Source organism: Polypterus senegalus, chromosome 12 (assembly GCF_016835505.1).
Source record: "Polypterus senegalus isolate Bchr_013 chromosome 12, ASM1683550v1, whole genome shotgun sequence".
In the NCBI taxonomy this organism is placed as follows: domain Eukaryota; kingdom Metazoa; phylum Chordata; class Cladistia; order Polypteriformes; family Polypteridae; genus Polypterus; species Polypterus senegalus.
The window spans coordinates 18900009-18924275 of NC_053165.1; the positions used below are offsets into that span (position 1 = coordinate 18900009).

The 24267-nt window shown below is 40.2% G+C and overlaps 1 protein-coding gene across 3 annotated transcripts in view; it reads left to right on the forward strand.

The window, feature by feature from the left end:
• The window catches only part of pcbp4 (poly(rC) binding protein 4), a 181772-nt gene that overhangs the window by 139192 nt on the left and 18313 nt on the right, over positions 1-24267 (forward strand). For all 3 annotated transcript variants that reach the window (XM_039770815.1, XM_039770813.1, XM_039770814.1), the window contains 3 exons: positions 7501-7575; positions 20381-20422; positions 21261-21339. In XM_039770815.1, the coding sequence (XP_039626749.1) occupies positions 7501-7575; positions 20381-20422; positions 21261-21339 (196 nt within the window). The remainder of the gene's footprint in view (positions 1-7500; positions 7576-20380; positions 20423-21260; positions 21340-24267) is intronic.

The window sequence follows — 24267 nt, forward strand, 5'->3', positions numbered from 1 at the left end:
ACTGATGTTATATACTATTTGAAATTGTGAAAAATCAAATTCTCAAAATATAAAAAAATTGCAGGGATCTACATACTTTCGAAATTCTCTGTATCTGCCTTTACGATAGATGCCAGGTCTGCTCTAACACCGGTCAGATTCTTATAACGTGCAGCCTGAAAAATAAGAGACATTCATAACATTCTTAAAAAGAAACTCTGCCTTCTTCATTACCCGTTATAATTTCATCAAACGAGTATTTTAATCAAATGCATAGATCTTCTCGGGCATTAAAGCGCAGTCACGGCGCTCATGCTGTCAAGGATTACCAGCACATAATTAAAGCGTTGGTTACAAGGAACTGCTTATTCATAGAAAACCTTTCCTCTAAGCACTTTAACATAAGGAGATAATTGTTTCTGAAAACAGCTTAATAAAACCAACTCATTACAACACAGAATCTCTGGCTTTCTGAAAAGAGCCCTCTGACATCCACACGGTTTTATTATCGGTTTTACACCAACACACATAGCAGACAACAACTCGGGCTTGTCAGCCTACCCCCACCAAACACCGGAATGTGAAAAGCAAAACTCAAAGGCTCACTGTCAGATTCGCTCTAAGTCATTATCTGATTTCACATTTCTCCACTCCTCTTAGTTCCGAGATGCGTTATGACAAAACATTCCCCAGGTAATGATCAGCCCCATTAGTGTGATGCCGTCTACATTTTATTATTTGTTCAGGTCTGCAGGTACTGGCGCTCACTTTTGCTTACTTGTTTTTTTCAAGCTTCACAAATCAAAATGCCTTTTTTATTTTCTATACCCCGGAAACTAAGTAAAAGCATGTGTCCAATTAGTTCAATATCACTAAGGGCTCGGCGTCAACCTCTGTCATGAACTGAATGATTAATATTGAAAGGTGACTTTAATTATGAAGTGGTGCTGAGGTTGGTGCTGCTGCCTCATGGGTTCTGCCTGGTTGCTGCCCGTAGAATGTGTATGTTCTCCCCAGGTCTACATGGGGGTTCTTTTGGGTGTGCCTGTTTTCCTTCCACATCACCAAACATGTGTAAATTAGGATAACTGGCTGGCCATCTTAACAGCATTATAGGCCCCCACCCCGGGCAAAGCAGTGCACTAGGACTCCTACACTACACAAACACTTACAGGAATAAAAATGTAAATGGTCAATAAAATTAAATATATATTTATTGTATTGGTACCTCCAACAAAATGAAAAAAATAAGCATGCTGTACAGCAAAGATGAATCAACACAAACATTTGAGCAATATAACATGAGCCTTGAAAAACATAAAAATTTCACTAGATAAATGATACTTCCATACAGATGGAAATAGCACAGTATGAAATTAGATAGATACAGTGGTGTGAAAAACTATTTGCCCCCTTCCTGATTTCTTATTCTTTTGCATGTTTGTCACACAAAATGTTTCTGATCATCAAACACATTTAACCATTAGTCAAATATAACACAAGTAAACACAAAATGCAGTTTTTAAATGATGTTTTTATTATTTAGGGAGAAAAAATCCAAACCTACATGGCCCTGTGTGAAAAAGTAATTGCCCCCTGAACCTAATAACTGGTTGAGCTGACCATCACACTACCACCACCATATTTTACTGTTGGTATGATGTTCTTTTTCTGAAATGCTGTGTTCCTTTTACGCCAGATGTAACGGGACATTTGCCTTCCAAAAAGTTCAACTTTTGTCTCATCAGTCCACAAGGTATTTTCCCAAAAGTCTTGGCAATCATTGAGATGTTTCTTAGCAAAATTGAGACGAGCCCTAATGTTCCTTTTGCTTAACAGTGGTTTGCGTCTTGGAAATCTGCCATGCAGGCCGTTTTTGCCCAGTCTCTTTCTTATGGTGGAGTCATGAACACTGACCTTAATTGAGGCAAGTGAGGCCTGCAGTTCTTTAGACGTTGTCCTGGGGTCTTTTGTGATCTCTCGGATGAGTCGTCTCTGCGCTCTTGGGGTAATTTTGGTCCGCCACTCCTGGGAAGGTTCACCACTGTTCCATGTTTTTGCCATTTGTGGATAATGGCTCTCACTGTGGTTCGCTGGAGTCCCAAAGCTTTAGAAATGGCTTTATAACCTTTACCAGACTGATAGATCTCAATTACTTCTGTTCTCATTTGTTCCTGAATTTCTTTGGATCTTGGCATGATGTCTAGCTTTTGAGGTGCTTTTGGTCTACTTCTCTGTGTCATGCAGCTCCTATTTAAGTGATTTCTTGATTGAAACAGGTGTGGCAGTAATCAGGCCTGGGGGTGGCTACGGAAATTGAACTCAGGTGTGGTACACCACAGTTAGGTTATTTTTTAACAAGGGGGCAATTACTTTTTCACACAGGGCCATGTAGGTTTTGATTTTTTTTCTCCCCAAATAATAAAAACCATCATTTAAAAACTGCATTTTGTGTTTACTTGTGTTATATTTGACTAATGGTTAAATGTGTTTGATGATCAGAAACATTTTGTGTGACAAACATGCAAAAGAATAAGAAATCAGGAAGGGGGCAAATAGTTTTTCACACCACTGTAGACAGATAGATAGATAGATAGATAGATAGATAGATACTTTATTAATCCCAAGGGGAAATTCACATACTCCAGCAGCAGCATACTGATAAAAAACAATATTAAATTAAAGAGTGATAACAATGCAGGTATAACAGACAATAACTTTGTATAATGTTAACGTTTGCCCCCCTGGTGGAATTGAAGAGTTGCATAGTGTGGGGTCTCCTCAGTCTGTCAGTGGAGCAGGACGGTGACAGCAGTCTGTTACTGATGCTGCTCCTCTGTCTGGAGATGATCCTGTTCAGTGGATTCTCCATGATTGACAGGAGCCTGCTCAGTGCCCGTCACTCTGCCACGGATATCAGACTGTCCAGCTCCGTGTCTACAATAGAGCCTGCCTTTCTCACCAGTTTGTCCAGGCGTGAGGCGTCCCTCTTCTTTATGCTGCCTCCCCAGCACACCACCGCGTAGAAGAGGGCGCTCACCACAACCTTCTGATAGAACATCTGCAGTATCTTATTGCAGATGTTGAAGGACGCCAGCCTTCTAAGGAAGTAAACTATGAATTATTATTATGAATTATTTATTATTAATCAAGTGTTCAAGATAAACATTTGCGAAATTTCTTTGCAGAGAATTGAGTTGAAGTTATGTTATCATATATGCTTTTATGTTATGTAGAGCACAAGATCTGTATACATATATGCACATGAGGTTACAGAGGTGACCGTGATACTAAATCAATGGCCACTTGTAACACAATAACAAATTTTTATACCATAATTTAGTATAGTATTTATTTATTGACAGCAAATCAGAATATACATAAATTAACATGGGGTCCCTATGCTCGTCGGGCCTCCGGGCAACTGCCGAGCATGCCCATGCGTTAAGATGGCCCTGCTTCAAAGTATTGCCATAAGATGGGCTGGCCTCCTCCTGTGCTTCTGAGACCATGATCTGGGTTTCATGGGGCAGGCCTAAGAATGTTATATTATGATATAGTATATTCAGTGTGGTGCACAGCACAAAGAAACCTGACAGATATCAACCAGGTAATCTTTGCAAAGCGTATTTCAGAATATTATGTCATGTTACTTTAAAACAGAAGAGTAACACTGTGTTCCAGCACTGTAATGTATCTCTCTAAAACTGCTATCTGTATTTTGAATGTGAATGTTCTGCATTAGAAGAGCTGGAAAAATACATTATTAGGGATAGGAAAACCAATAAATAACTGATATCACCAATGCATAAACACATAGACTACGGCTATTCAATTACAAATTCATTTGGCCCGGATTTTCAAACCAAGAAATTTAGCTGGGCCAGATGGTTTAAACCAACACAAATGAATATTTAAAAAAACAAGTAATTTTTAGCCATTGTCAGTCAGTCAGTCATTATCTAACCCGCTATATCCTAACACAGGGTCACGGGGGTCTGCTGGAGCCAATCCCAGCCAGCACAGAGCACAAGGCAGGAAACAAATCCCAGGCAGGGCGCCAGCCCACCACAGGGCACGCACACACACCAAGCATACCCTAGAAACAATGCCAATGCACCTAACCTGCATGTTTTTGGACTGTTGGAGAAAACCGGAGCACCCGGAGGAAACCCACGCAGACACGGGGAGAACATGCAAACTCCACACAGGGAGGACCCTGGAAGCGAACCAGGGTCTCCTAACTGCAAGGTGCCACTGTGCCCCCCTGTTTAGCCATTGTTTCCATTTTAAATTTGGTCACATCTGACACAGGCATGTCAACAATAGTAGTAATATCAGGCAGAAACTGTCAAATGTATAATTGGTGACCTTAAACCCTGCCCCAAATTATGACTTATGAAACAAAATGCGAGAAAATATCATTTGTGAAAATATGAATTATGAAATATGATGTATGAAATTGAGTCCCATCCCAAAATTATAAATTGTTATTTACCCCAACACCGAATTATAGATTATGAAATTTATGTCCTCACCCCCGAATTATGAATTATGATACTTATGCTCCCCACCCTGACACCTAACGTCATTGTAATAACAACAGATTCAAAACTAATAATAGGAGCCTCATTTAAAAAATGCACTCCTCTTGCTTGTAATACAAAGCCAAGCAATTGTGTACCTTTACATTCCTTAAGACGTTTTTAAATTTTAATATGACCGACTGTAGTTATTATTTTAATGAGTGCTCAAAGGTACACAGGTTATTACGACTTAATTTCCATCCATCCATCCATTTTCCAACCTGTTGAATCCGAACACAGGATCACGGCGGTCTGCTGGAGCCAATCCCAGCCGACACAGGGCACAAGGCACGAACCAATCCTGGGCAGGGTGCCAACACACCGCAGACAACTTAATTTTACACATCACATTTCATAACTCATATTTTCATAAATCATATTTTCACACATCATGTTTCATAAATCACCATTTTTGGGTGGGGTTTAAGCTCATCAATCATACATTTGACAGTTTCTATCTGATATTACTATTACTCAAGTGCATAAAAAAACAATAGAAAGCTATAATTGAACAGAATCTGAGGTAATAGCAATACTTTGTTTCCCTTTTGAAATTAGGGTTAGAAATAAATTTGACATAAAATAAACATTTTGCTCATATCTGACCCAGGTACATCTTAAAATCAAAAAGTGCACAGTATCAGAAATAACATTTGTTTCCCTGAAATAAATACTTTGGTTATATAATAATAACAATTATTTATATTTACATGGCGTTTTTCTCGCTACTCAAACCACTTTGCGCCCCACGCCGGACGCAAACCCAATATCTTTTTAATGCCTTATGATTGCGCCACTACATAAATATGACCCAGACACATCACCAAGTGCATTTAATAGAATAAAAAAAACTATCAAAGTTATCAGTGCACAAACCCATAACAAGTGATAATAATGACTAACACACATGAATACATCCACGGCACACTGAGGAAACACTGATTTGGACTCGGGGCACCTCACTAGAGAGAGCTGAGTGACAGTTTCAGGGTGAGAGGGGAGCGAATGGAAAAATAGCAGCAAGTGATTCCCCCAGAGAAGTGGCTCCTTCAGCAGGTCATCACAGTATCATTGACTGCTACCACTTGTTGTAGACACACAACAGTGCACTGCATTGTGGGTTGAATGTTGCTAGACTACACGGAGTATTGCATTAATGGGCTGTACTACTGTAGGAATTTCAGAAGGTTTGCGAAATGTGTTTTTGTCAGTTTTTCTCAGAGTTTCTGGCAGGATCAAGGGCTTGGCCATTTGGAGGTTGCTTCTGGGCCTCTTGTGGCCTGCGGGCCGCCATTTGAATAGACCGGCCATAGATTGATATAAGAACTGAACCTTAACAATTTTAAAACCAGACTCATCATTTACCTTTGACAAAAATGCAGACTTTCATGCAATAATCATCAATGAACTGATTACCCCAAATCTCAGAATGTCAGAGCTTAGATGCGTTCACAAAACCAACTGAACACAAAGACATCCAACTTAACTGGGTAAGGAGAAATAGATAAATAAACAAAATTTTAGGTGTCTATCAGCTAATGTCTGGAGAAAGAGGACTACTAGCAGGATACAAGTCACGTAAATCTTGAGCATCCATTCCTGTTAAGTTCTTCCACATCACCACATCTAACAAAAAAGAGGAGGTTTCTCAGATATAAAATTGTACCTCCAGTTAAGAGCTCACGTCTTAGTCGTTCATTTAAAGCTTTATGTCCTCTCCTTTGGCAGATGATGTGCTGCTTTGTTTTTGCTCCTAAGGATTTTGGAATTGGTCCAGTCCCTTATCAAAGAATAATCTCACATGGCCAGAGTCCCACTATGGCTTAGGAAATATTAAATTAGGAGTCATTACCAAACCAGGAGAGCTATTTGTTCACTGACTATATATCTTATATCAGAAAGACTTTTTGCCATGGGATTTTCTCTCAGCTGTATGTCTTGAGGAGTTTGCATGTTCTCCCCGTGTCTGTGTGGGTTTCCTCCCACAGTCTAAAGACATGCAGGTTAGGTGGATTGGCGATTCTAAATTGGGCCTAGTGTGTGCTTGGTGTGTGTGTTTGTCCTGTGGTGGGTTGGCACCCTGCCCGGGATTGGTTCCTGCCTTGTGCACTGTGTTGGCTGGCATTGGCTCCAGCAGACCCCCGTGACCCTGTGTTCAGATTAAGCGGGTTGGAAAATGGATGGATGGATGGATGTATGTCTTGATACTTTTGTCAGTGTTTTGAGTTTACCCTTCAGTTGCCTCTTACTGGTCACTTACCCTCTAATAGTCCCCTCCAATATCCCTCTCCTACCGCATGTCCTTCTGCTCAGTCTCTTACTCCTTTTCAACACACACTTCACTTATTAGGCAGTATGGCTGCAAAGTTGACATTAGAGAAAGTATGATCTGTATCTTCTATCTGATGGAAGAACCTTCATTCTCTTCACCATAACCCCTGCAAACCCTCATTTTCTGGTATTTTTCTTTTGGAACTTTCTGCATCTCAGAAAATTTTGTCACCTGGTTCTGCTACTGATGCAATATTAAAGAACTTAGAGAGACTTTGGGTTGATTCTGTTCTCCATAACCCCTAAGAAATCTCTTTTTCTGACCCAGTTCTTTTAGTACTTTCCACATCTCAGAAAAGCAGGTCATTTCATTTTGCTGATGAAGCTAGACGTTAGAGAGAATTTTAGTAAAGGGTCTGAAAAAATGATGTGCTGTGGTGGCTAAGGCCCTGGACTTTAAGCCACTGGTTTGCATGCTCAGTTCGTGACACTGTGTACCCCTGTGGAAATTGGATAATCTGCTTGTGCCCTATCTGTGCTAACAGTGGACCGCTGTAATGTGTCCTGACATTGTAAGTAGATTTGGCTAATGGTGTCTGACAAATGCACAGTAATAAAAACTTTTCATCTCCTAAACCTGATGACATTTTTTTCTGAATTGCAGTCACCACCTAAAGGAGCCACCATTCCATATCGACCAATTCCCACACAAGGACCACTTCTAATTTCTGGCAATCAGGTAAGACATGGTAGCCTGACTTAGTTCTGTGCTTAGTCTTACTCAGCATCATCACTAAAATGTACATTTTGTGTGTATCTGGAATAATATATTTGTGTAAATGAAAGTCTCTGTTCCTGCTTTGTACTAGATGTTTTTAGAATATGCCACTATTTTCTGTGTCCCTGTAGTGGAATACGCGGACTACGGAAATGGATGGTTGGTTGGAATAAATGAGCACAGAATGAGTGAGTGTAGATGAGGGTATGAGTGTGGATGGTGACTGATTAGCAGTCAGATGCGGGAGCGTTCCTGCCTGGCACCTGCTGCTTCTGCCACAATCCTAAATTTGGATTATGCAGGTTTATTGAATGGAGGGAAAGGCTATTATTTGTATATTGTGTATTCTATAATTAATAAAGCACACAAAAATTGTAAGAATAGTTAAGGGTTCAAGACATTGAGGGAATGGTAAGAAAATAAAAAATAAGGAGTGTAAATGAGCTTGTGCTTTAGTTAAACTGGTGTGATGCAGTCACTCACTAGTCAATGCTGGTACCATGTTAAGGGATTCTTCTGGGCTGGAGGACAGCGGAGGCAAAGTTACCCGAGTGCATGAGGATGTCAAAGCTGGGTAGGTAGAAGAGAGATGGTCAAGTTCCTGTTGTTCCCTTAACATCTGCATCTTTCCCTGGTCTCTGTAAGGCTTATGCCATGCGTACACAACTGACTACATAAGGGAACACACTGGTCACACCAACCAGGTTGCCCCTTTTAATGTTTACAATACCCAAAAAAATAAACAGACGCTCAATGACACAAAGATAAACCAAAACCAGTGTGAACTGTTCTGAAATTCTGGTGGGAGTTCTGCTCTTCGATCTGCTCTCTTTGGAATAAGAAAAGCCATACCTGGAGTGCCTTGGCTTTATAGCAGAGGGATTGGCAGAGTCAGTTTTCCTCCATGGGAGGTTTCTCAGAGCTATGGGAGAAAAATCAGATAATATTGTCAGTGACAGCACCCCTTGTGTCCCAGAGTGGCAGTGCTTGCCTATGATGAGCCCAGAAGTTGAACCTCAGATATGCATGCGTGACTATACTGTATATTTATACTAGCTGTGTAAGGTCCTGCTGTAAAAAGCCTGTGGTCCTAGAAACTATTGAAATGGTCAGATAAAAAAGATAAAATGTAGAGATGTCAGGTAACTGAAAGGAACTATTCTGGGCGTCTCTCTCCTAGGAGGTTTCATTTTGCCGACGTGCTCACATCGCTAGTGCATTAGTGGCTAAGCGACTTCGTCTTTCTTTGGAAGTTTTGTTTTGCTGATGTACTCGCCTTCCTTGTGTGTTAGCGGCGGGTGGAAAAGTAAAAGGGATGCCATTTTGTGGATATGTTCTCCTCATTTCTGAATTAGCAGCTAAGCAAGTGACTCTTTCTTCGAAGGTTTTGTTTTGTTGATGTGCCCGCCTCGCTTCTGTATTAGCAGCTAAACGAGTTTGTTTCCTCGGAGGTGGAGCCCTTACCCCAACTCCACCTCTCACTTTTGGGCTGGACAGACAGACACACACACTTCTACGCGTAGACTTTTATATATAAGATATATATATATATGTGTGTGTGTGTGTGTGCGCATATATGCTGTATATCTGCATTTATTTTTCTTGTGGCTCCATATGACTTAATACGTAAATATTCAACAACATTGTACGTACATAATACATATAACCATAAGATATAATATGATATGCAGTACATTCAGCCATTCATTTTCTTGCCCATGTATTCAGTTAAGAGCTGTGGGTGACTGGTGCCTGCCCTGTCAGCATTCGGTAATAATCAGGAATCCGTCCTGGATGGGACACTAATCCATCACCGGGCACACACACCTCTACACTCACCCTCCCATTCACACCTCGCTATCTTAGAGTCACCAGTTAACTCAACTTGCACGTCTTTAGAAGTGAAGAGGACACAGCACTATCTGGATTCTATTTACATACATCAACACTAACTTTACTCCAATTTAGAGACACAAGGACTAAAAAGCCTACCTCAGCATCCTCACATGTAATGCAAGAACCATCATTCACATCTATGCACAATTCAGACTGGTTCAGTTCAGACTAAATATTACTATTGACAATATTTTTATTTAAAATTATTGCATAACTGTCAAGGAAATTGCAACCTTAAATAAGGAATATATATACATCTAATGATGGACGTCCTTTATTTTGACAAGCTTGATGGAGCCTACCTTGTAAAAAAAAGCCCAGTTCTCTATGACAAGATTGAATAATATAACAAAGCTACAATCTTAAGTAAATTAGGTTCATTTATATAACAGAGTTATGATGCATATCAGTCTGTGTTTATCAGCATAGACATAAATAGAATTACCGCCAGCACACCCTACATCAGGGGTGGCGAACTCCAGGCCTGGAGTGCCGCAGTGGCTACAGGTTTTCGTCCTAACCCTTTTCCTAATCAGTGACCAGTTTTCACAGCTATTTCACTTTTTCCCCATCACTTTAATAGCCCATTAGAAGAGTTCCGCCCTTGATTCCTTTCTTCATTAAATGACGGCCAAACAGAAATGAGATGTAAAATGAGCTACCGGATGACCAGTTAAACTGGGGCTTCAAACTCCAACCAATTTCACTCTGACCAGTTTCTTAATCAGAAGCCAATTCTTGCTGTTAATTAAACCCGTTATTTAATTCCATGGCTTGTTGCTGCTCTCATTCTCCCCAGAGCACACATTTCAAAAACTTTTGTTTTTCTGTTCTTTCCAAGAGCTCCGTCAAAATGTTTTGGTGACCTGAGAAATCAACCTTACCAAGACCATCACTTCTCTTTAATTGCAGATATTGTGTAATGGGCACAAGGGAGCTGGTCGTGTGGTGGCTTGTTTTGTGTCTCATTATTGTTTGGCTGTTAATTAAAGAAAAAGAAATAACTATGGGGCCTGAGGCAAGTTAAGTAAAAGAAGTACTCAGCATCAAAAAATGCTCACTAATTAAGAAGATGGTAAGAATGAAAACCTGCAGCCACTGTGGCACTCGAGGCCTGGAGTTCGCCACCCCTGCCCTACATCTTTCATGTATCTAAAGGTCCCAAAATAGTTAAACAATTTAAAAGTCTTTGACACGCATCTACTGTATATCTACATTCTCTGCATATATTATATATAAATTACTATTAAGAACAAAATAATAAGTATTCATTTTAAATATTTCATCATTATCTTGGTAATGTGCTTGGTATAAATGGTACAGTTAAATGGTCATTCACAGTTAAAAGAACTTTACAGAATCATACAGAAAGATTTTCAATAACACTTTACATTCGATACTGCAAAAATGCACCAGTTACTCCTTTACTTAACTTAATAAAAACTTATTTGGGTCTTCATAACGCAAAACATCAGTAAAGTGTTTTTTCATCGGCATAATATAACCTACTAGCAAAACGTCACTTTGGAGTGGTCTGAAGTGGCTTCACTGAGACACATTTCTCTTGATATTACATATTTAGTAGAAGACGTGTTGGTACTTTTATATTGACAAGTCATTTTACCATCATGTCAATATGCCACACTACACAGACATGAAGAACTCATCTACTGATGTTTTATAAGGGTGATGAAGACCAAAAGAAGTGCATGTTAAGGTCTTGAAACATAAGAATAAATGAGTAATAGATGCATTTTTGCAGTATCTAAACTAAAGTGTTGCAAGTTTTTCCCTAACATTCATTTATATGGTCTGTTAATTTCTGTTAAATGTATTAGCATTTTCTTGTCTTGCACTTTATTTTATGGCTTTGTACACTTTGTAAGGTGCCTTGTGATGTTCTGTGAAAGGTATTGTATGAGTAAAGATTCAACTTTCTGTGGGTGTGCATTTGTGAGTGAGTATGCCCTGCAGTAGACAAGTTTGCCATACAAGGTTGGCATCTGCTTTTCATTCAGTTATTCTCCTTAATAGAATAAGCATACTCAGAAAATTTGTAGTGGGCAATGTAAAGGGTCTCAAGATTTATGGAGTTTGAATGTTCTCTACCAGGTATTCTCTTTTTTCTCCCACTATCCCAGAGACATGGAGATTAGTTTAATATGTAATCCTAATCTGGTTGAGAGTGTCTGTGTGTGAATTTGTTTGTGTGTGAGTGTCCATGTCCAGGGCTGGTCCTTGACTTGTTCCCAAGGTTGCTGGGATAGGCGGTTCTTGTTCCCAATGACGCTCAATTGGATTAAGTGGGTTTGACAATGTTATGTTATAAGATAAAATAGATGGATGACAAAATGTAAAACAATTTAAACTTATACACCACAAACCAAAATAACATTCAAGAAAATGTTTTATTCAGCAAATTTTCTCAAAGAAATTGCTAATCAATGGAATACTCAGAAATTCTGCTCCGTTATTGACAGAGGTCCTCTAAGGCCAGCCACCTTACTCTGTACTTTGGTGTCACTGTGCCCCTCATAGCCTCAGCTATCTATAGATATAGACATATGAAGATACTCAGATGGCTGAAGCACGCACACTCTACCTGTACTATATAGCTATATTCATACCATACACAGTATATACGGTGTATTTACAGGATGTAAAGCGGTGTATTTACAGGATGTAAAGGGTGAATATTTTACAGGACAAGGCAGTTAACGAGATCTCCGATTCAGACATTTTTCACATTTAAATGGTCCTTTTCTTTCTGCTTGTGAATGCCTGACCTACTGGAAAATAAGGTGCTTATTATTTCTGGGCTGATTTACCACTCAGCTATTATTCTACTTTTAGTAAATTCCCAGCGTTAAATTGTAAGTTATGTAAATTAATTCACTAATGAAATTAACTTGGTTTGAAATTAGCATGTGACAAGTACAGGGGTTGAATGAATAAATAATAAGATATTTATTGTGATTAATTCTTAATGGAATTTATTTAATGGTACAACAGAACATTTTTTCATATCTTCTTTGGTTTTGTTTTTTCATTTTTGCTGCTTATCCCTTGTTTCCAAGCTTGTACCAGCATTTCACATTTTTGAGTCAGCATTCAGACATCATGGACTTTTACTGTCTGTCACATTTACTTCTGGTTGAAAGTTTTATTTATCATGGCAGTGTTAAAACTTTGTGACAAAGTATGATGTTTGTACTCTGTCAAGTGAACATTATTCTCAATTTTATCTTTCTCCTAAAAAGACAGATGTACTGAATCCATGAAAGCCATAAATACATTTCACTCTGCAGAAGGATAAACAGCAATGCCAGTCACTTGATCCTGTCCCTGCCTATGTAGACAGATATATATGAAAGGTGCGATAGATAGATAGATAGATAGATAGATAGATAGATAGATAGATAGATAGATAGATAGATAGATAGATAGATAGATAGATAGATAGATAGATAGATAGATAGATTTTAGTATAGTAGGCAGGATAAAATACCATTTTTACCTGTGTACCATGTGCCCTCGTGTAAGATGTGCACCCTAATTTTTACAAAGGAAATTGTTTTGCCCCGTGCACAAGATAGATAGATAGAATGAAAGGCACTATAAGATAGATAGATTGATAGATAGATAGAATGAAAGGCACTATATGATAGATAGATAGATAGATAGATAGATAGATAGATAGATAGATAGATAGATAGATAGATAGATTTTAGTATAGTAGGCAGGAGAGAGAGGAAGCGTTTAGAGAGAGAGAGAGCGTGAGCGAGAGAGAAAGAGAGAGCGAGCAAGCGAGAGAAAGAGAGAGAGCGAGTGAGTGAGCGCAAGCAGAAATAAACATTACAGAATTACATTTCCTGTATACGCGCACCTGATTTTCTAATGCTAATTTTCGGGAAAAAAATGTACATGCGGTACACGCGGAAATATTACAATCTCTATTATATAGTGTGTAGATGGATAGATGGATAGATAGATAGATAGATAGATTAGATAGATCTAGATAGATAGATAGAATGAAAGATATATGATAGATAGATAGAATGAAAGGCACTATATGATAGATAGATAGAATAGATAGATAGATACTATATGATAGATAGATAGATAGATAGATAGATAGGCTATTCTATCTATCTATCTATCTATCTATCTATCTATCTATCTATCTATCTATCTATCTATCTATCTATCTATCTATCTATCTATCTATCTATCTATCTATGTCAGTAAAGTTTGAAAAGTTGCCCTTAGCTTCACATTGAGATAATTAGCCCAAACTATGGTTTATGAGTTGCCAAAATGAACTTTTTCTGTATGGCTGATTTGATGTGCTACTGAACAAACTGAGAAGACCTCAGCGCTCTCATGATATTTTAAAGGAGTTTTGACACCTAATGATGGAATACCTTGTTCACCTCCCATTGAAAAAATGGTTATTTTGAAGGAATTATAGTTGACTCAGGAATGTCCAGAAATCCACAAGTATGCATGCAGGTGAATGGCAAATCTAGTCAATTCTGCTCAGCATTTTTTAAATTTTACTTGCTTTCCTGGAAATAATGGTGACGTGAATATAATTAATGATAAAAATCTATTTTTATTTGAAAATCATGGCAGTGATATTTGAGTTCTCTTCATGGGCTACCTCATCGTCAACACTGACTGATTGCAGTGTTGAGAATGCTGAGAAGATGGCACACTATGATGTGTGTAGCCAACAGGCTCCCTCTATACTTTTAAAAGTGCATTCATTCACATTAGGCAGTGGTCCAGGTCGTAGCACCTCATACATCAAACATGTAGTATTTTGTAGAATTGATAGTTTATGTTGCAGAGTTTATTAAGCGCTCTAAAATCTCGCTGAGGCTGAGGGGCAAGCTGTAATGAAAGTAAGCAGTTTTTTTTATGGGCTTCATATTTTCCATCTTTCTTTGTTGTTTATCCACCTCCTATACTCCTCACAAAGTATATGACTGTATTAACAGCTGCAGAATGTGTAGTTTGTCTCTGTTACATGGAGATGGCCTGAACAGCACTGCATGAAGTGTCTTGCCTTTGCATGGTACACATCTATCTGGGGACTGTTCTGAAACAAGTGTAACAGGACAGGGGTAGTAAATTGATTGTCACAAGTGAAGAACTCTGAACCAAACAGAAAGGCACAAAATTTATCTTAGCTATTAAGAACCTATCAAGGCCATTATTAGGTATTCACAAAACAAGACCGTCTTCAAATGCTTCTTAAACAAGGCATTTGGAAGTGAGCAGTTCATTCCATCAGTTAGGAGATAACCATGACCACGAAAAGAGTCTGGATTGAGATTTGATGTCACGTTAAGGTGATTTCACCAGACACCATTCTGTAGCAGACCTGTGTGGGCTAGAAGGAGCATAGGACCTCACGATTGCCCATTCGCTACCCTGTCGGCAAGCATTAAGGATTTAAAATAAAAACTACAGGGAGCCAGTGGATTGACCTGAAATGAAAGGTGATATGTGCCCATCTTAGATGGCTGAATGCAAGATGTGCAGCTACATTGTGCAGTGGCCTGGTAGCACATTCAGGTCCTCCTGCCTATTGAGAGTTCAAGCAGTCAAAGCATAACAAGACCAATGCCTATCCTAGACGTTGTGCTACATACTCCATCAGATGTGACCTGATCTTGAATCCACATGAATGAGAGCCTGTTTCAGTGTGGTCAGCGAAGGATAGTTGTTCGCTACTCACCACTCCCAAGGCTGTGTATTGACTTGGCAGGTGTTAATCATAATGAGCTGAGTTGAACATATTTGGGGCGTTGAATAGATTGACTATCTGGGATAAAAAGCAGCTCGAAGTTTACCAGGTTAAGCTAGAGATGGTGTTCCTTCATCCATGTTGAGGTTTCAGTGAGCCCAGCTGAGATTCTAGCTGAGACTGTGTGATCCTCTGGAATGAATGACAGGTACAGCTGCATAGTACTGATATGTGAATGCATGAGACTGGATGATAAGGCCTGTCCTTTACGGCAATGCTTGGGACACCCCTGGTGCATGTCTGATGGACCTTTGACATCTGTCCTCACCAGGACACACAGTAAGATCTGCTTGAAATGTAGAACACAAACCATCTTAGAGTAGTCACTGGTCAGGTCAGGTTGGGGAGAATGCACTGGTACAGCACGTTGCTGCACCCACCACATGATAAAACAGCTTGGGATCCCAGTTGGCAACCCCCAGAAATGACCATCTATCTGCTGCAGCCAGGTGTCACGTGGTTGTCCACTTGGCCTGGTAGAGCCACTCAGGTCCTCAACAATGAGGATCCAGTGAGCTGGATTACCCTCGGCCGTAGTGCTGTAACTGATGCTCCCTCACAATGTGCCTCATTCGGGACTCCATGAGCAAGCACTCGTTCGACACAAAGTCAAACCAACTGTGCCCAAGGATTCTCCAAAGAGACACAGTACCAAAGGAGTCCAGTCTTTGTCTCAGGTCACTGGAGAACATCCATATCTCGCAACCATATAGCAAGACAGGAAGCACCAGGACTCTAAAGACCTGGACTTATGTCTTTTTTGCAAAGATATCAGGAGCGCCGCACACCCCTTTCCAGTGACCCTCCTAATTAGAGTCATGATATGACTCTTAAGTCATGACACTTCCAATCAGAGCAGTCCCGGTGATGCCTAAATCTTTTTTTTTATGTATTTTTATTGATTTTAATTTGAAGCAAAAAACTTTCCCTACACTCAAGTCAGACAACAAACCAAAATTCAGACCTCACCCCAGAGAAAGAGAAGAGAGCCAACAACCAGAGCAAATCTTTAAAAGCAGCAAGTGATGCCTAAATCAGAGAAGGTGACAAGTAGAAGCTTTACAATAAATGGCAACTGTAGACAAAGCAAGGGGGGTTTGGTATGGCCTGCGACAATGTTAATTGTTATTGTGCAGAAGGCAGTTACTGCTTTTATATTTTAAAGAGTGCTTTGAATTGGGTGCCCAGTGAGAACACTTTAGATTAAATTCCCTTTGCTAATGTGGATGCTGATGAGGAAAGTGTTTTGCTGCAGCTGGTAGACCAAGTATGTAAATCGGTGCTGTCAAGAATGACTAATTAGTTATGGGGAGTCATTAGCATGGCTCAGGTAATCGCTTTCTTGAGTTGTCGGGGGAATTACAGTTGCCAACACCATTGTTCAAGTCACTTTCTGTACTATTGTACCAACATGAAGACACATTTATTCAAAACCACTGTTACCTTAGTTGCATTTGCAGTCTGCTACAACCAAATAACAGCATCATCCGTTTACGTCTTCGTCTATTGTGAAACCCCCTAGCAGACTTTAACAATGAGTGGCGATTGTAATATTAGCAAACCTTAAAATGTACTCGCTGAGTGGATTGAATCAGCATCTTATGGTCCCATTATATGTGTGGGGCACACGTCTATGTTCAGGTCAACTCAGGTGAGGTTGGAGAGCATACACTGGTACAGCACATTGCAGTACCTACCACATGACTAAACAGCTTGGGATCCCGGTTGGCAACCACCCAGGCAGACACATGGCCCAGTCCCACCCCTGGAAAATGACCAACTATATGCCACAGCCTGGTGTTAATTACTCAATCCCCTTGGCCTGGCCCAGCCACTCGGGTCCTCAACAGTGAGGATCCTGTGAGCTGAATCACCCTCAGGAGCCACATGGCCATATTGCCGTAACTGATGTTTCCCTCACAATGCAGGTAATATGCCTTATTCAAACAACCATGAACAATCACTCATTCAACATATAGTCAATCCAGTGGTACCCAAGGGCTCTCATTGCCTAAGGAGCCCTTTTTCTCAGGACACAGTGTTTAGTGTCCATGTCTCGCAACCATATAGCAAAGCAGGAAATCTGTTGTTGCTATTTACCTATGTGGACACTATGGGTCACTTTTGCCCCGTTGAACCCACCAGATAGACATCCCAGATTCTTTTAATATTTTCTTCAATAATAGTGTACAAAGCACCGCACACTCCACAATTCTCCAATAATAAAGTAATACAATAATCAATAATAATAAAAACAATCCTCCACTCCCAGCAGCTCCGTCCTCTACCACCCAACTCCGGCTCCCTCTGCTGGGGTTTCCCATAATCCTTTACAGTCCATGACCCAAAAGTATTCCGTTTCCGGGTCAAATGCCTTCTTCAGGTGTCCCAGAAGTACTGCGGGTTTCCATCCTCGTGACTCCTTCGTACTTCCGGGTTAACGTCATGGTAATATCCCCCTGGTTCTTGGTCAGCTCCACCTGGCGGCACCCACGGCAACCAACAGGGCTGAAGAACCAGACTCCATGTCCCATGCTGCCCTGCGGGAATCCGGGGAACCATTTCCATCCAGGGGAGCTGCCATCTGTCGTCCCGCGGGATGTAGTGCCCTAAAAAGGCTCTTTCTTCTAGTTGTGGGACGTCTCGGCCAGACTGAAACACCGGCCATCCATCACACCTAGAAATTATAACTATAGTAGACACTACAGATCTGCAATGTAACTGCACTGCCATTGTTTTTGTTTTTGCTGCACTTTATTTTACTGTATGCCATAAAATCATATTAACCTTAAATTCAACACACTTCCTTCCAAGGACTGTCTTCACCACTCATCCATCCACCTATCTATGCCACTACTGAATCCACAAAATACAGTTTCAGGGCAGCAGTCGATCCCAACAGTATGAGATACATTTGATCCCACTCTAGATGTGATTCCAGTCCATCGATCAACCATTGTGTGTTTTTCACTGAATCTGATATCTCAAGGAAAATGGTTTCAGGTAGAGAAACTGAAATTTCAGAAATGGATTCAGCACACCTAAATCTCCAAAAATATACTGAACTTTTTTTTTGTAATAAGAAGAAGAAGGAAAAGAATTGTTTCTTGACACTGAAGATTCTGTACAAAGGCATTTAAAAGACAAACCATTTAAAGGAATAAACTGTTCAACTGTCTGTACTTCTGCACTCTTAGACATTAACTCTGGTAGTTTCCTTACCTATTATGTTGAGGTATCACGCAGAATTTCGAAAGTCCTTGGGGGAGTCACTATGGAAATAGTTTAGAAAGCCCCATTTAGACAACAGTAACATTTACAGGATATTTTGCCAACTTCTTCTTAAATACATCGTAAGATAGTTCAAATTCAGTCACTCTTTCAGTGACTATATCATCAGATGGTGGCCAACCTTCGCTTAGTGCTTCGACCCCTAATCATGACACCCTCCAGCAGGCGCATTGGCAGTGGTGGCCAAATCACTACCCTTCACTTCTTGACCACCAACCCAGCACATCCCATTTGTAGCCCAAAACTAGGACGCTCCTTCTGCTGACCCCCAGTCCTGTGAGTAGCTGTCCCTGATACTCACAGGGCAGTGTGTACAGACCATGACAACTGTGCAGCCATACCATGCTTCACACTCTTTATCCCTGGACTCCCAGCTTTACTCTTGTTGCCTTTACTGTACTCCTCCTCCCATGGGACAATCAGTTTGATCAGGCTGACCTTCCTCACATGCTCTGACCAAATGACAATGTCAGGCCTCAGAGATATTTGAAAAATTGGGGGAACTGCAGCATCTTTACCAGGTCATTGCTCATCTGCCACCCTTGTGCCATCTGGAGAATGCTGCTTTTTGTCTTCCTTGCAGAAGATAGCTTGTCCACCCGCCCTGATGAACTGGATAGGTGGTGCTGGAGTCGCCGAGGCTCTGATAAGGCTTGAATGTGTATCAATCCCCGAACAAGTGCACTTCCTCAAGAGTTATCTAGTTATCTATCTATTATATAAAAAAATTCTGGGACAAGACGTGACTTTTTCAGAAAGATACTTTCACGTCCCACGAGATGAGACTTTGTGCAAAGAGATTTAACCACGTCCAGGGCCAAAAATAAAAGACAAAGAGTAGATGACAAAGTAGAACATCGTAAAGAATTCAAAAACGTTGGCGCGGTACACATGGAGAGAAGGTTAAAGATGATAAAAGTACTAAAATTCGAAAGTCTAAAAAAAATGATAGTAAAGATCACATTAGCGCAAACAAATTGAAATTATTACTTGGTGAAATAACGGAACAATGAAAAGAGAGAATATATTGTTCAGATTAAAACTTTAAGTCAGAGACTTGTAGATCGTCTAATTTGTGTTGGCATCAGGGAAAATTTATTGTGTCTTCCCAATGAAGAGGCTTATCAGCGAGAATTAAAAGATTTGTTGTTTGGTGAAAGTGAAATCCACATATGCAAGCGGCAGAGACGAGAAGTAGGTGGTGCATACCACAGGACTTGGAGTTGGCAAGAGAAGTGGAAAGGGGTCTCTCTTTGAACTGCCTTTCCCAAAGTTTCTTCCATTTTTCCCTACAAGGTTTTTTTGGGAGTTTTTCCGTGTCTTCTTAGAGAGTCATGGCTGGGGGGCTGTCAAGAGGCAGGGCCTGTTAAAGCCCATTGCTGCACTTCCTGTGTGATTTTGGGCTATACAAAAATAAACTGTATTGTATTGTATTGTAAGTGAGCAGGGGGCTAAGCCCACTAGTCTTTATTAATGTTGATCTGTACGTTTCTGTGCATGTAATAGATAGATAGATTCTAGCATAATAGGCAGGATAAGATAGATAGATAGATAGATAGATAGATAGATAGATAGATAGATAGATAGATAGATAGATAGATAGATAGATAGATAGATAAAACTTGATTTGTCCCCAAATATCAATTCTTTCCAAAGAATTATGTTAACATTGGATATTTCAGTATTCAGTATCATAACAATCCTATTAGCTATAAAAATCTTGGACAACCCTCGTAATTGTCTCTCTTTTATTTTTTTTTCCAGACCTACGCATTACAGAGCCATTACACCATTCCACATTCAGAGGTAAGTTGACTTTATAACCTTGCCTGTTTTGTTTGGGTGTGTACAGATTCCTAATTAAGATGGCAGATGTGCCCTTACCCCCTAACAGGTTCAAGCTATATTAATACAATTTTAAAAAGTGCTACTCAGGATGCATTTGGGCCAAAAGAAATAAAAAAAAGAAGAAAGAACTTTGTTAATGGAGCAATCCTTGAAGCAGCAGGCCATCAGATCTCCTGACTTTGTGCCCAGTGTTTGCTAACCCTTTGGCACACAAGTAATGGTTTCTTAAAAGCAGCCTCATTAAATAAGGACTTATTAATTCTGGTAACTCTATATCCTCTGAAGCATCCTGTACTTTCAGTCCAGATTTCTGCTCAGATGTCCATATCTGCTTTCTAGCGCCCACCGCTGTCAGCAGAGTGCAGCCCAATTCTGACCAACCAGATCCGATTCCCATTAGCTCTGGCAGTGAACCAAACAAAGCTGATAAACTTGTAAATAAAATATGGAGCCCTCGCGCTTTTAACAGCAGCCCTTCTCAGTGCGGTCTTATCTTGTTTCTCTTCAGGCAGTCATTAATTACAGAATTATTTCAACAGTCTCCTATCTGTACTTTTTTAATTCATACTAATCAGAATTTTGTATAACAAAATGAATAAGCAAAGTGCATCTGGAAAGTAGCATTGTATGTTTACAATAGCTACGATGATTTCCTTTGCATCCATAGCATATGGTGGCACTAATCCCCAAACGTATTTCCTTTCGTTGTACTATTTGACTCGGTACTGGTGCATGCAGGTTATGGTAAGGTATGCGGCTGCGGAATGATTTATTCTTTGTGTTATGCTCTTTGTAGCTAGCCAAGCTCCAGCAGCTGTCCCTGCAACAAGGCACTCTAACTCCCATGGGCCAGACGACTGCCGCTGTTCTTTCTGGTAGGTATGCAAAGAGGGGTGGGCGCTCTAAAGAGAAGCACATTCCTGGGGGACTCCCCAGAGACACACATAAAAGGCAATATAAATGCTTGGCACCACAACGTGGACTGTGCTCGGGCAAAGTGGTGGGACATTGGCAGTGGTGCACGCACTATTTCACAAATAGATTTTATTAATTCAAGCTGGTTTAAAAATGAATGGATAGATTCTATTATTGAAGTTTAATAAAGTCTATTTTTAAAGTTTCGTAAAAAGTGTACACTATAACTAGGCCTTGCATACTACGGTTATATCTTATAAACAGAGAATGTTTTTACTGCACCGAAATCATTCATTCTTTGCATTGGAGTTGTGCCTTCATCAGCAATGAGATGTGGCTACATATTTATTGTAGGTCACCATTTACTTGCTTCATCTCATGAGAGTCATAGAAATTTTACCCAGAATGTATAGTTTATAGTATGGCACATCATAAAATATATGTTACATTATACTTCTCCATCATATTGAGGTTTTGGACTGTGTGCACTACATCATACTAAACAGCTCTTAAGGTTTGTATTATGTGTTGTGCAAATCATTAGCTCACACTTTTAAATTATCATCATTTGTATCTAATGGTTAGCACACATTTATAAATAACTTTTCATCCTTGGATTGGCACAGAGTTTCTGTCATGATTTAGGAGTCCCAAAGCACATACACTCACCTAAAGGATTATTAGGAACACTGGTTCAATTTCTCCTTAATGCAATTATCTAATCAACCAATCACATGGCAGTTGCTTCAACTCATTTAGGGGTGTGGTCCTGGTCAAGACAATCTCCTGAACTCCAAACTGAATGTCAGAATGGGAAAGAAAGGTGATTTAAGCAATTTTGAGCGTGGCATGGTTGTTGGTGCCAGACGGGCCGGTCTGAGTATTTCACAATCTGCTCAGTTACTGGGATTTTCACGCACAACCATTTCTAGGGTTTACAAAGAATGGTTTGAAAAGGGAAAAACTTCCAGTATGCGGCAGTCCTGTGGGCGAAAATGCCTTGTTGATGCTAGAGGTCAGAGGAGAATGGGCCGACTGATTCAAGCTGATAGAAGAGCAACTTTGACTGAAATAACCACTCGTTACAACCGAGGTATGCAGCAAAGCATTTGTGAAGCCACAACACGCACAACCTTGAGGCGGATGGGCTACAACAGCAGAAGACCCCACCGGGTACCACTCATCTCCACTACAAATAGGAAAAAGAGGCTACAATTTGCACGAGCTCACCAATATTGGACAGTTGAAGACTGGAAAAATGTTGCCTGGTCTGATGAGTCTTGATTTCTGTTGAGACATTCAAATGGTGGAGTCAGAATTTGGCGTAAACAGAATGAGAACATGGATCCATCATGCCTTGTTACCACTGTGCAGGCTGGTGGTGGTGGTCTAATGGTGTGGGAGATGTTTTCTTGGCACACTTTAGGCCCCTTAGTGCCAATTGGGTATCGTTTAAATGCCACGGGCTACCTGAGCAGTGTTTCTGACCATGTCCATCCCTTCATGACCACCATGTACCCCTCCTCTGATGGCTACTTCCAGCAGTATAATGCACCATGTCACAAAGCTCGAATCATTTCAAATTGGTTTCTTGAACATGACAATGAGTTCACTGTACTAAAATGGCCCCCACAGTCACCAGATCTCAACCCAATAGAGCATCTTTGGGATGTGGTGGAACGGGAGCTTCGTGCCCTGGATGTGCATCCCACAAATCTCCATCAACTGCAAGATGCTATCCAATCAATATGGGCCAACATTTCTAAAGAATGCTTTCAGCACCTTGTTGAATCAATGCCACGTAGAATTAAGGCAGTTCTGAAGGCGAGAGGGGGTCAAACACCGTATTAGTATGGTGGTCCTAATAATCCTTTAGGTGAGTGTAAATTCCAATAAGTTCCAAAAGCACTTCCAAAAATGTTCACTAGAGGGGCATCTAACTATCATATCCCGGCTACTAATTAAAGGCAAGCTCTGAAATCTTTATAAAATAAAATATTTATTCTTTACAATACATATTCCAATCACTATGAAGCTCCATGGAGCACAAAGGAAAAGTGAAATTGCCCAAGACACAAAGAAATCCAAAGCAAGAAAGTCCTGATACAGAACATCAGAGAAATGTCAAAAAGTTGAAAAACTCTTAAAATCCAATTAATCAGAAAACATAAGCACAAGTGCATGTAACAACTACCTTGAATATTCAAAATGAGCCACTAGGAACTGTGGAAGACCCTCCAGATTTATAGAACAGAGGGCAGTTTCTGGGAGTGATTTGCAGGTTGCCCCACCCCTTCGGGGGACCACCCACAAAACACATGGAACATAACACAGGCAGCCTGAAGACAAGATGAAAAAAAAAAAAAACAAGGCACATAATCAACAAAAACATTAACATGGTGCAAAAAATAATAATAATAAAAAAAAAAAAAAACATGAAACAAGACTTGGAAGAATCCAGGCTGAAATGTGACAGTTGCTCTCAGAATGTTTGAGAAGGGGAAACCCATTAGGGACTGCAATTATAGCAGCACTGCCCTGCTGCGGAAGAGGATTCTGCGTTATGCTTCAGCTAGATCTTTATCCTCAGGCTTATGTATGTTTTGTATTGTTCTGGTTAATTTTGAATTATTGTTTTCATGCTTTTGTGATATTTCTGTTGTGTTTGTTTATCTACTGCTAGTCGTTCCCTGCGGCTTAGCCCGCCTAGTAGTGAAGCAGGGCAAACTTTAATAATCAATAAACAAAAAGGTATCTTTAGTTAAGCGGAAGCAAGTTACGCTCCAAAACACAGAGGTAGACCAATTCCCCACTCCTGACGTTACTCTTCCCCCTCCCCTCAGCCCGCAGACTCTGTCTCGGATTAGCGTGGATATATCACTCCTGTA